The sequence below is a fragment of the Tigriopus californicus genome, chromosome 6 (genome assembly GCF_007210705.1).
Source record: "Tigriopus californicus strain San Diego chromosome 6, Tcal_SD_v2.1, whole genome shotgun sequence".
In the NCBI taxonomy this organism is placed as follows: Eukaryota; Metazoa; Arthropoda; class Copepoda; order Harpacticoida; family Harpacticidae; genus Tigriopus; species Tigriopus californicus.
In genome coordinates, this window is record NC_081445.1 from 10,535,024 (window position 1) to 10,547,872 (window position 12,849).

Below are 12,849 nucleotides of genomic sequence, written 5' to 3' on the forward strand. Positions count from 1 at the left end.
GATAATCTCTAGTTGTTTGGGTGAATTTAATTCTGGTTAGATCGATGCCTGGAGGGTTGAAATTATTCCACTCGTTGGGAAAAGCAAAGTTCGGTAGTCTTTGTAAAAGTCCCGACTTGGCAACTGGAGTAATTGTTCTCCAACCGCCAAGCCGAGGATTATTTTTTCATTTGAAAATATTGATGCATGGTGGAAGTTCTTGCAAGCACGACTGCCTCATCACTTGAACGATTTTAAGCGTGCGCAAGTCTTGCAATTTTAAGAGCTTGGACTCATGAAACATAGATTCAGTGTGAGAAAACTACCTCGCATTATCTATCCAGCGTATAGCTCTTTTCTGGAGTATGGACAAGATCTTCAGTTTCGTACTTTGGCCATAAAATTCAACACCGTATTCCAAGACACTTCGGATAAGACCATTATAAAGTTGTTTCTTTACAGTTTTGAAAAGAATTTTTCGAATTTTGTTTGCTACACTCTCAATGTGACAGTGCCAGTTGAGTTTGCTATCGAGTTGCATTCCCAGAAATCGTATGGATTTCGTATGGAACCCACCTCCTCTAAGCTACATCCATTTACATTGATTTTGAAGTTGAAATTACAATTTTTGTGCCTGATAATCATGAATTTAGATTTATCTATGCTTAAAGTTAATTTATTTATTTCTAACCATTTGAAAATACGTTCCAGTTGAGCATTTGTTTTCTCCCCTAGTTTATCAGGTTGGCTTTCAAAACATTGAAGCGTCGTATCATCAGCAAACATAATGCATTTCAAATTGCTATGCTGAGGCATGTCGTTTATATAGATCAGAAATAAGAGAGGTCCAAGGATGCTGCCTTGTGGAATCCCATATTTAACTTTCAGTTTCAAGGACCTAACATTATTTACCTCGACATACTGGTACCTCTCAGAAAGGTAGTTTTTGAACCAAACTATGGACCTACCGCTAGTGCTGATTGGATCAAATAAATCTTCACGGCAGGCTGTGCTGTTTTCACTCTTAGTAAAAATTGCAGATGTGTGACCGTTCGCATGTGCCAAAGAGTTGAATTGAAGCATTGGGGGAAAACCGATTAGTGAAACCCTCTCGATTTTTGATCGACACGAGTACCACACATTTTTTCGGAATCTAGTGAACAATTTCCATTTTCCGTGACGTATGAAATTACTAGTTGCAAGATGGAAACCCGTAAGTTAGCCTCAAAATGTAACCCTGATGTTCCTTGCATCAAACCAGTGGAATATTTGCCTTATGTGAACCTTTTTTCAAACCATGCAAAGAAAAATGAAGAATACTTGTCAAATTGTTTAGTGACAGTTACAACAGATGAAAGCCAAGCAACCCTTAATCCTCAAAACCTTGTTCCCTTGTACTCATGTATATTCGTCATTTGTATCAAGTCATATTTACTAAACGTTAAAAATTGTTTGAAACGTATTTTTTGCAGGTTTAGGTCATCTTTTTCTCAAAAGTAACGGTAATGGTAATGCATGACTTTTTCGCTAACGGGTCAACCCCTGTTTATTGCAAGAGGTCTTTACCCATTTTCAAGATAATTTTCATGGGTTCTCCAACAATAGGTCCACTTTTCTTTTTAATCTCGCTGCGGAAGGAGCAATGTCTCAGCTGGTTCGGCGTGCAATTTGACTGATGCTACGTGACGGGACATTTTTGTAAAGCCTTGGTTTTGAAGTACCCTCTATTTTTGCCGTATTTAACACTTACATCAAATAATCCTTTAATCAATGGCAAGGTAGTAGTAACAAATCGTAATACCATTACATTTGAAAATTCTGTAATGAAAAAGACCCCCAAAACGTAAAAAAATAGTCGTTACTTATTTTTTTTTTCTTGCAATTTTTATTCTTTCATAAATTTCATACATCCTAAAGAAGGAAGCTCAGGGCTGAAAATTGTGCTTGTTCTTAACAACAGGGAAGATGTTTTTGGTTTTAAGTCTTTTTGCATTTGCTCTGCTTTATTGTTTATATGTTCTCATTCAAATTCTGTGGAAGCAAAAGCCCTGACTCAGGGCGAAATCTTCCTTTGGCTTGAGTACCGGTATATTGTAACAAATTTCTAACTCTCACCATATCCATCCATGACTATTTTGAGTTCAGGAAAAGGTGTCAATTTTAGATGTGAAATATCCAAATAATATGTACTCCAGAAGAAGATAATACATGTTCATTTGATACTAATATTTGGTAAGTATTTTGAAAGTCGCTAAACAGTTGGAAAATACTTTGAATATTTGATCAAATGCTGTCGAGGATTATCATTTTTTATACATTTATGAAGACTGTTTAAAAATTCAGTTTTCTTCTGCTTGATCTTTCAAAAAAGTATTCAAAAAAGGAAGATTGAATATACAACATAACCTAGTTTATGATACCTTAACCATGCCCGGAGTGAAATACTCACCCCAAATATATCTTTTTTACTTTTTGAATATGCCTTTTGCTTCACAAATTTCAAAATTTGGAAAAGAAACTATTTTCTGTTATGTGTTTCCATTGGCTGAGCAAAACGAGCGCGGCTAAGTAATACAATTCTGACTTACATAGGTAAACAGCACAATGATTAATTTTACTTTTCAATATCGAAGTCAAAATGGCAAAGCTGCAAGTACGAAGGTTGAATTTAAGTTGGATTCAAGACGCCCTGGATCAGGGCCTGCATTCTCAATTCGCACTTGAAGCAGGACTTTAAGTTCAGTCTCAAGCGCCAAAGTTGGATTTGATGAAGAGAGTAGTCTTGAAGCCATATTCTCAGAGATTTTCAAGTTGTGCTAGGCCGAGCTGTACTCGGTACATGCATTTTGACTAAAGCGGGAACAAATTCCTCTTTTTCATACAGGATGGCCAAATTCAGGGACAAGCTTTAACTTGAAAAACAGTCGAACAAATCGTTTTGAGCCTAGATGCCTTCTTGTAGGTCAACTTGAATCGTTTTAGAGTTCCCTGTGAGTTTAATTTCATGTTTTAGCCAACTTTCTGCCACATCAGAGCTTCTCTTAACGTCATTCCTAATTCCCAAGACTGGTCCGATTAATCTTGGAAGATTGCAATCGGCAGTAGAATTATGGATGACTGGGTATGCAGCTCGTCCAAGTTTGCACATGCAAGTTGGACTTTGAGTCGAGATTACCACTTTTCCAAGTCTGTACTTGAACTTCATATTCTAGAGCTCAAGTTCGAATCAAGAATACCACTTTTTCTGTAAGCTGCACTTGAAGTGGGGGTTTGTACTTAAATCAGCACTTCAAGACCCAAATGCAATTTAAGAATACCGACCCAGGTCTCACCCTGGTTTTTGATTCAAAGCTTGAGACCTTGAAGGCCCCCTTCCCATCACTAATGCTAAGCAAATCAATATTATCAATGCTCATTGGCATAACATGTTGCCAGGAAAACCTTAAATTTTAGTACTGTTTGAAACAAAAATGAAACCAATAGTTTAGCAAGGTATGTTCTTCATAAGGCAAGAAAACCTCTATTGGTCAATTAAAGTTTTAGTAAAAAGTAATTGTAACGCGTAACACCATTACGTTTGTTGGCGAGGAACGGTTGCGTCACGAATTACTCTTTTAGGCCAAAGTAGTTGTAACTGTAATAGGTTCCTTTTGTTGAGGAACGACTAATGCTCTGCTTAATGCTTTCAAAACATGGTTTAAGGTGGGGAGGTACGCTTAGAAAAAGTAAAAAGTTCCATTGTTGGCCTTTTGATAGTATAATATGTTCATGTCTCACTAGAAACTGGTTGAAATTCGTTGATTCACACCTTGCGGTTGTGTTCTAGAACTTTAAAATTGGCCTCATGACGTTTTAAGTTTCCTCAATATTACTTGTGGGCAAGAGTGTTGCCCTTCTTTACACGGGTGACATCCAATGTAGTCCATGATTCCAACCAATATTGAGGCGTTGTCGCCTTCATATCAAACTTGTCTCCATGTTCCATGTTTGGTATTAACAATCACTAATCTAATCCCAATTGTTTGTAACTGCAAATCGCCCTAAGCTTTGTGCGCATTGTCCCTTATCTAACCTATTCTCAATCATTGCAGTCAAGTAAGTTGAGCAAGACAGTTTCTATTAACGCATTCATGTTTAACATTTTAAAAAAAGTTCGAGGCCCAACGCTTATTGGCAGAATGAAATTGACATTCTTAGTTAGCTACAATTCATAAATAAGTCAGTAGACGAGGTACGTACAGTGCTTAGCGCAGTCGTCTACAGGAAAAGCTTAGGACAAATACTTTTTTGTTTTATTTTGGAGAGAAAAATTTGCCAAAGTATTTTCATTTTCATTGCCTAAAATTACGCTAAATTTATAAAATAATTATTCGCAATCGCCCCCTTTGGCCTTCACAACTACGTCTAGGCGCTTGGGTACTGCTTGACACGATCGCCGGATGACCTCTTCATCGATGCCAGTCTATGTAGCTTCTAAGGCTGTTCTGAGGTCGATCAGGTTGCTGTTAGCTTTGACCCCAACCTTCCTCTCAAGAATGGACTAGATTGCAAAGTCCATGACATTGAGGTTTGGTGCGGAAGAGGGCCACAAATCTTTTGAACAAAAGGGATCAAAATGGGTCTTGCACCAGGCCTGAACCTCGCTAGCAGTGTAGCTTGGGGCTCCATTTTGCTGGAAACAGTAGGAGGCATACCAATTTTTGGATTCAATCCAAGGATAAACTTTTGTCATCAACATGTTCAGATAGACCATTTGATTGACCTTGACGCCCTCTGGGCCACGACGCCACACGGGGCCTCAAACCATATCTGAGGCTGGTTGGGAACGCCAAAATTTGTTTTTTTTTCATTCACAGGAACTTGGGAGATGTCCTTGGCCAATATCCAATCATTGTGGCTGATGCGGCCGGCCTCCATGGAGAAAACCTTCTCATCAGTCCATATGCTGCTTGTCCGCGGCGCAGCCTTCATCCAGTTCCGAAGTGTCTTTGCCCGTGTCAGCCTTTTCTCGATTGTGGCGGCACTAAGAAGCTGGCTCTTTTGCAAATGGTAGGCCTTCATCTTGAGCTTGTCTCTCATGCTCTTCCTCGTCGCTCATTAAGGGTGAGTTTTTATCGACCATGAAAAAGCACAATGATCAGTATTATTTCGGTTGTTTTTTGATTTTGTCGTATTATGTGCAATTTCATCCATTGTCATTGTCCTTAGCCTTCCTGTGTCGAGCTTTACCTTAGGTCAAATAAATGCTAAACAGTGTACAAGCTTTTAAGTTTTTGCTAAATTAGCCTATTCCTCAACATATTTTAAGGGCAATTGAAGAAAATGGAACTTCATAAGAAAGTTTCCCCTTCCCTCGTAAATTCGCAGATGTAGAACAAGTGGTGATTTGTAAAAGGGCGTTTTTAAATGGACTTGTCTTGTAACAACTGTTATTGAAAATCCATTTCTCAAGGTATCGTTCGACGTACCTGTAAGCTTCAAGTGGATGAAAAGGTATTGCGAACTAAGTAGGCTTTAATTATTCATGAAAGGCTCTTGATAGGATATCAGTTCCTCCTGGAAGGATGAACAATAAAGGTCATTTCAAGAAGACTGACTGGATCGAAATTCAAACACGAATTTCTCCCATTGTTAAACAAACCCCTGTGATTTCTAATGAAAACATCAATGACCTTTACGGCTTGGAAGTCTTCTTTAAATGTGAAAATCTTCAAAATACCGGAGCTTTTAAAATTCGAGGAGCAGCCAATGTGGTTCTGAAAGGTACTATTGATGTCATGGCACTAATATACCTTGACATGAAACAAAAACATTATGTCAAACCTACTTTGTCTTGCTCGGTGTGGCTGCTAATAATTATGACTTCCCCTCTCTTCAGCTCAACGAGAGCAGAAACTGAAAAATGGCATCATCGGCTCAAGCAGCGGCAATCATGGAATAGCCTTGGCAACTCTTGGGAAAGCCTTGGACATCCCATGCGTGGTAGTGGTTCCTCCTATTTGCCCGAAAATGAAAGTGAAAAAAATCAAGGATCTTGGCGCTGAGATCATTTTCACCCCTGGAATGAACTACGCAGATAGGGAAAGAATAGTCAATGAAATTGCCTCGGTCAGAGGTTTAATGATCGTTTCAAATGGGAACAGTTTGGATTGTATTCAAGGTAAGTTATAGCCCAACCAGAAATGGTTTTAGAATAAGTCCATTGACTCTGAACGGTGGCATGAATTATTGAATATAGTCAGAAATGGGAAACGAAAAAGAAATTGTAAATCCAAAAGGGAATTAATCAAATTAAAATGTCATCTGGTTTTAACCTATCTCTTCGTTCAAATCGGAAAAACTTTGACCCCACCCAACAATGCTTTTAGATGACAGACACCGAAATTTTATGCTGAATCTCTTGATTTTAGGACATGGTACTATGGCATTAGAGCTGAGTTCGCAAGTGGTGGGAGACCCTTTGGATGCGATTTTAGTACCTGCAAGCACAGGTGGCATGTTGGCGGGTTGTGCTCTAGCTACCAAAGACGTGAATCCTACATGCAAGATCATAGCTGTAGAACCCAAAGGAAAGTGCCTGGCAGATAGTTTGAGAGCCAAAACAATGCTTTGGCCAGGACCAAGAAAATACCTGGAAACACGTGCAGAGGGACTCAAGAGTAAGAACTCATTAAGGATGCTTTCGGTGAGCTTGAGCCTAATGTGTGAGCATTTAACTTTTAGCACAGGCCGTTTTTCCTATCCCGTTTGACATTTGCTGTGACCATGTGGAACCTGAAGTGCTCACAGTAAGCGATGAAGAGATGATTCGAGGAATTCAATTAGCTGCGGCTGAGTTGAAGCTAGTCTTGGAAATGCCAGCTGGTGCTGCCTTGGCAGCCGCCTTCCAAGTCAAGAAGCGGTTTCCCAATGTGAAAAGGCTTGGGATAATCCTTTGTGGCGGCAACATTGACATGGAAGTTCTGATGGATTCTTTGGTTGCTTTTGACCCAAACCCATAGCGGCAATTTCATGATGAAGCCGGACCAATCACATATCTCTGTCTTTTAGCCTTCTTGTGTATCAAGGGGTCTAGGAAATCCTGAAAAAGACATATCAGTTACAGAACAACAACTATTCAACTTTTTTAAACTTGTTTCCACATTTTGGAACAATGTTAGCCGTCTCGTCATTTGTTCCATAGCCGTCTCCTTCCTCACTTATTTTTCCTTTTAGAGGACTTTTCTTCACGTGCGGGCATTATGGTCTGATGAAGAATTCAACCCCAAGCAAGATGGTTTTAGCAATTGTACCAACTTAAACAACTCTTTTCTTTTTTGTGAAGGAATGGAGCTGGATTTTAGCTTATTCACCTGTGATCATGGGTTTGATTCAACCTAAAACCCAAATCATTTAATGAAAAAGCGCCCTAAGCAGTTGTACATATGACATCTATATTATTTAAAAAAGTGTTCCAATATATCAAACATTGAAAGAAAAAAAAATGTTATCTATAATAAATAAAATGAAGAAACCCAACGGATAGCCTAATAAATGCTAACAATAATGATACTATATTATTATTATTATTAAAGGCCTGCAGATCGGTCATGGACCAGCCGTCCTAGTTATTCAGGCCAATTAAGGATAGGCCGTATCTGATCTGAGAAATCATAAATTGGGAACAATTTATCTTCATTAGCCTCATCGTTTGATGAAGCTTCTTAAATACTTTGGTCCCGTGAGACGACCAGTTGAGGTCATTGGAGACTTTGAGTCCCGGGAGAATAACATTGGAGTTTTCCGAGTTTGAAGACTTTCCCACTCTCAAGCTCAGGACAGAAGTATCTGATCAACTACTTGTAGTTCGAATTATGACCACTAACTCATTATGTTGGAACGGAATCGAAGTTTCAAAGTTCCACCGCAATGACGCTCTGAACTCACTGTCGTACTCTTCTAATACAGGGTGTTGCTGCAGAAATTAGATTCTTCAACCCGCGGAACAAGTGAGGGTCCTAATTGGTACCAATATCAATTTCCTGCAGCACTGCCATAAAAATGCACAATCTTTCTTAACAAAGTTAGAGCAGGTTCAAAAGGGTACGTGACAAGGGTTTGGCATTTCGCAATTGCTCTCGATTTTCACGAATCATCGGGTTTTGGAGCTTGACGGGAAAACAAGTACGAGGGACAATCGCGGGAGATTCAAACTTGGATATCGCGGTAATATCTGGCTCCCTCCAAAGCCGGGAATGGTTTGGACCCTACACGATTTCTTCTTCTTCCATTACTTCCTTTTCACCGTGTCTTCTGGCTCCCTCGTAGGGGTTCTTGGTCTCATCGCCCCTCTCGAACAAGACCAGCTTGATACTCGGGGCAATTAAAAGTCCCTAATCGTTCGGGTTCCAAATAGGCCTGTTAATCAAATAATTATTAATCAAATAATTAATCATAAAAAATGATCATATTTTGATTAATGAAAATGAGTTAATCAAATAATTTCAAATAATTTTCGTTTTCACTAAATTTTGAATTTTGCGCTACTTTAACTGTTTTTCTTTTGCTCAAAGAGTCACAAACAAGAGTCATTTGAAGAAATGTCTGAACCGGTTGTAAGCTTACAGCAGCTAGTTAGTAATAGCTACTATTTTGTTTGGACAATAAAAGCAAGGAACTATTTGAAACAATGTCTGACTGGATAGCAATCTCCTCTGCAAAACGCTCAAAAATCTGGGAAGAGTTCCTTCGACATAAAGACCGAGAAAATGACCTAAAGTGCAAACACTGTGGGGCAATCTTCAAGAATGCCCACGCTACGTCCTCTCTGCATTATCATCTTGAACACAAGCATCAAATCAAGGTGGAACTTGTCAAAACAAAGAGCAGTATTATTGACGACCATGTCAAAGCCGGAAAGCAACCCAAGATTGGAGAACTCTTTGGGAAGTGTCAAGAACCTGTTGGCCTTGTCCTGGCACGATTTTTTGTGCTGGATAGGATCCCTTTCGCAACGTTGGCTGACAGTAAAGATCTGAAAGCTGGTCTTCGTGCTCAAGGATTGAAAATTCCAAACTCTCGTCAGTTGCTCAAGAAAGAAGCCTTTGCCTATGGTGCCAAAATTATGGAGGAGAAAAAGAAAGATATTCTAAAGTTGCGTGATTAAGGAGATATGTTTTCTGTTTCATTAGATGAGTGGACCTCCTCCCGAAATTGGCGCTTTATGAACGTACATCTTCACACAAGTGATCCAGAGAAGATCTTTGAGCTTGGCATGATCCGTGTTCGGGGCAAAATGCCTCATCAAGAGGCTCTCCGTCTTTAAAAAAAAGAAGATTCTTCAGTTTGATCTCGATCCTGACAAGGACATTTTTGGTGTAGTGACAGATGGGGCATCTGTAATGAACAGCATGGGAAGAAAATATGGCAAAGTCCATCAACTCTGCTTTGCCCATGCTGTGCATTTGGCAGTAACAGATGTCTTGTACAAAAAAAAATTAAGAGCATTTCGACTGATGAGAATCAGGAGGAGCAAGATGATTTGGAGCAAGAGAATCCTGAAGACGATGGTGATGAGGATGAAGAGGATGACAAGGATGACGAGGATGAAGAAGATGCCAATAACGAGGGATTCCAAGAGGTTCAAGTGGAAGTTGAAATTGAACTTAATTCAGGCTATTCTGGGGCTGTTCAGGACGTTCGAAAATTGGTGAAACTTTTCCGAAAAAGTCCGACCAAAAATGATTGCTTGCAAAAGTATGTTGTTGAGGAGCTGGGCCACGAATTTGCATTAGATATAGACGTCAAGAGTCGCTGGAATTCCCTTCTTAAAATGATAAAAAGCTTTCTAAAACTAAACTTTCGATCAGGAAAGCATTGGTAGATTTGTCATTGAATGAGCTTTTCCCAGAACAGCAGACAATTGTTCTTTTAGAGGAGATTTCTAATTCTTTGGAAATTGTGGAAGCCGGAGCAAGAGCTTTGTGCCGCAGAGACGTGAATTTACTCTCGGCAGGTCGTATTTTTGAGTACATGCTCTCAGAGCTTGAGAAAGAATCAGGACAAATTTCAGAAAAACTTTACACTTCACTGTCATTTCGAATTGGCCAAAGAAGACTTGAAAATTATATTGCTCTTCTGAGATATCTATCAAACCCAAAGGATGCAGAGAGAGAGAGTCAAGTCTTGTCATATCCTAACAAGAAAGAGCTTCCAAAAATTGCAAGAGATTTATATCTAAAGTTATCCCCAACCCCAACTGACATCAACATTCCTCCTTCAAATCCAGAAGAACCAAGTCAACCAACTCAAGGCACCAGCTCTTCTGAGCCAGAGAAAAAGAAAGCAAGAATTGATGTTCTTAATAGCATTTTGGCTTTACAAGAGTTACGTGACACCCCGGACACAGTGATATTAAATCAGTTCTCAAACCCTCAGCAAATTCTCAGTTGTCTGAAGAAAGAAATGGCAGTTTACGAGTCAACAGGAAAACGACCAAAGAGCTTGGAGAGAATTTTCAAGGCATTGCTTGCAATTCCAGCCACGTCATTTGAATCAGAAAGAGCGTTTTCTGCTTGTGGCATGTTCGTTTCTAAAATTTGTGCAAGCTTAAATGATTATTCTGTTAATATGTTGTGCTTTCTAAGAAGTCATTTCTTGGAGGAAAAATGTGAAATTAAAAAAACAGTCAAAATAAAGATTCTGAATAATTAATCATTTTATTTGATCAATCAAATAATTTTTCTCGAATTAATCATGTTTGATTAATTCAAAAAAGCTCTATGATTAACAGGCCTAGTTCCGAACACCAACCTTGATCCGCACGCTTCGAACAGTGCCGCTTTGATCAGGGTACGTATCTATTACCCTAGCAAGTCGTACAGGTTTCTTGGTTAGATCTTGTCCTTGAGGATGACAATGTCACCGAATTGAAAATTGCTTCGTTCTTTGATCCACTTGGCTCGTGTCTGCAACAATTTCAAATACTCGTGGTGAAAACTTGTCCAAAACTGCTCAGCCAAGGATTGGGTTCGTCGCCATTGCCGCTTGGAGTACTTTTTTTGGTTTGGTTTTTCACGGGCTTTTCAAACCGCTAATGGGAATGTAATTCCCAGTACTATTAAAATGAAAGGTTATAATTCGTCTATTTATTACCTTTCAATATTTATATGATATTTTGTGTGTTGAGAGAGATTGGTCAGAGACCGAAATGAAAGAAGGAAACTGTCATTCGAATCCTCCAGGCTTGAATCGCTTCAAGGAATCGCATATTTAGACAAAGCAGAGATTTAAAAGAGAGCAGGCTCGAATGTTTGGAAATGAAATCAAAGCTCTTGGAGAACCCGAACCAAAATGTGAAAGAAAAGAAAAGGAGGCCTGGGTTAAAGTAAGTAGTCCCTTGTCAAAGTTGTGCCCAATTATGGATGCGCATGGATTATTGAGAGTCGGAGGTCGTTTAGGAAAGCTTTCAAATCAAAATGTCCATCCAATAATTATCCCAAGAAAGGAAGAATTTCCGATCTCATCATTGGAAGCCATCACGCCCAAATGGCTCACAGAGGCTGAGAATTCACCATTAAGGCCCTCGCCAAAGTGGATATTGGATCCAAGGAGTGAAATCTCGGGTTTCGGGATTTTTATCAAACTGTTTTCGTTGTAAGTATCTCCGGGGTAAAACAGAGCAACATCAAATGGCTGATTTGCCCTTGTACCGACTTCAAACCGCACCGCGATTCTCCTACGTTGGAGTCGATTTTTTCAGCCCCTTCATGATTCGCAACTGACGAAAGGATGAAAAAAGATATGGAGTGATTTTCTCCTGCTTGAGTTCAAGAGCGGTCCATACTGAGGTGGCCACGTCCTTGGATACCTCCCCTACATTGCGGCCTTTGAGACGCATGGTGTCCAGAGGGGCACCTTCTAAAGTCCAAAAATGGCCTGAACTTTGTCGGAGTGGAACGGGAGCTAAGCGAAGCTCTTGAGGAAATGGATCAGGACGCTGTGGCTGCTTTTCTGAGCGAACGTTGATCAGGCTTTGAGGGCTGCAAAAGGAATCACCTTCAGCGTCTAACTTTGGAGGTATTTGGGAGCAAAAAATTCGCTCGATCCGTGCGATTCTTGCCTCTCTTCTGCTGGACCATGGACACCCCCTGAATGACGAAACGTTCCACACGTTGATGTTTGAGGTGGAAAACATTTTGAATGCTCGCCCCCTAACCGTGGAATGTTTAAACGATCCTCTCAGCCCGTTGCCGTTGAATCCAAGCATGCTCCTCACGCAAAAGACAGGAGTATTCATCCCTCCTCCAGGCAAATTCGTCCGTCCTGACTTATATTAATATATTGATAATAGAGAGCCATGAATCAGTTGATGTTGTCTATCTTGATTTTGCCAAGGCCTTTGACAAGGTAGATCATGGCCTTTTGTTGAATAGACTTCATGACATTGGGATCCAATGCAAGGTTCTCAATTGGTTGAAAAGTTTCATTTCTGGTAGGAAGCAATTGGTTAAGGTTGAGGGATCCCTTAGTGACATACATGATGTCAAGTCAGGTGTTACCCAGGGTTCGATCTTAGGGCCCTTCCTGTTTATAATGTTCGTTGCCCCGCTTCAAAAGCTTAGTATTACTGCCAGTCTCTCTTCTTATGCTGACGATACCAAGTTAGTTTCTGGTAGGAATGACCAAGATTCCAGTAGCCTTGCAAAGGACTTAAATCGAATCTACTCTTGGGTAACTGAGAGTAATATGGCCCTGAACGGAATGAAATTCCGCTCAATGACATTTGGGTCAACTCCTTTAAATACTCCACTCGTAGATAATGGAGGTAAAGATATTGAGCAGGTCTCATCTATGAAAGATCTAGGTGTAGTCCGCCAAAATAATGGAAAG

The 12,849-nt window shown here is 39.9% G+C and overlaps 1 protein-coding gene across 1 annotated transcript; it reads left to right on the forward strand.

The window, feature by feature from the left end:
- The first annotated feature begins 5,533 nt into the window (after positions 1-5,533).
- Positions 5,534-7,591, forward strand: LOC131881968 (uncharacterized). The gene is made up of 4 exons (XM_059228966.1): positions 5,534-5,742; positions 5,858-6,139; positions 6,390-6,638; positions 6,703-7,591. Exons 1-4 carry the CDS (start codon positions 5,544-5,546, stop codon positions 6,978-6,980), a joined length of 1,008 nt encoding a protein of 335 aa, XP_059084949.1. The 5' UTR covers positions 5,534-5,543; the 3' UTR covers positions 6,981-7,591.
- Positions 7,592-12,849: the final 5,258 nt, after the last annotated feature.

What these genes read in the sequence shown, in the direction of transcription:
- LOC131881968 (XM_059228966.1), top strand. Translation starts at nt 5,544, where the DNA reads ATGAACAATAAAGGTCATTTCAAGAAGACTGACTGGATCGAAATTCAA. An exon ending in AGCCAATGTGGTTCTGAAAG is followed by an intron (nt 5,743 to 5,857) that starts GTACTATTGATG and finishes CCCTCTCTTCAG; the next exon opens with CTCAACGAGAGCAGAAACTG. An exon ending in ACGTGCAGAGGGACTCAAGA is followed by an intron (nt 6,639 to 6,702) that starts GTAAGAACTCAT and finishes TTTAACTTTTAG; the next exon opens with CACAGGCCGTTTTTCCTATC.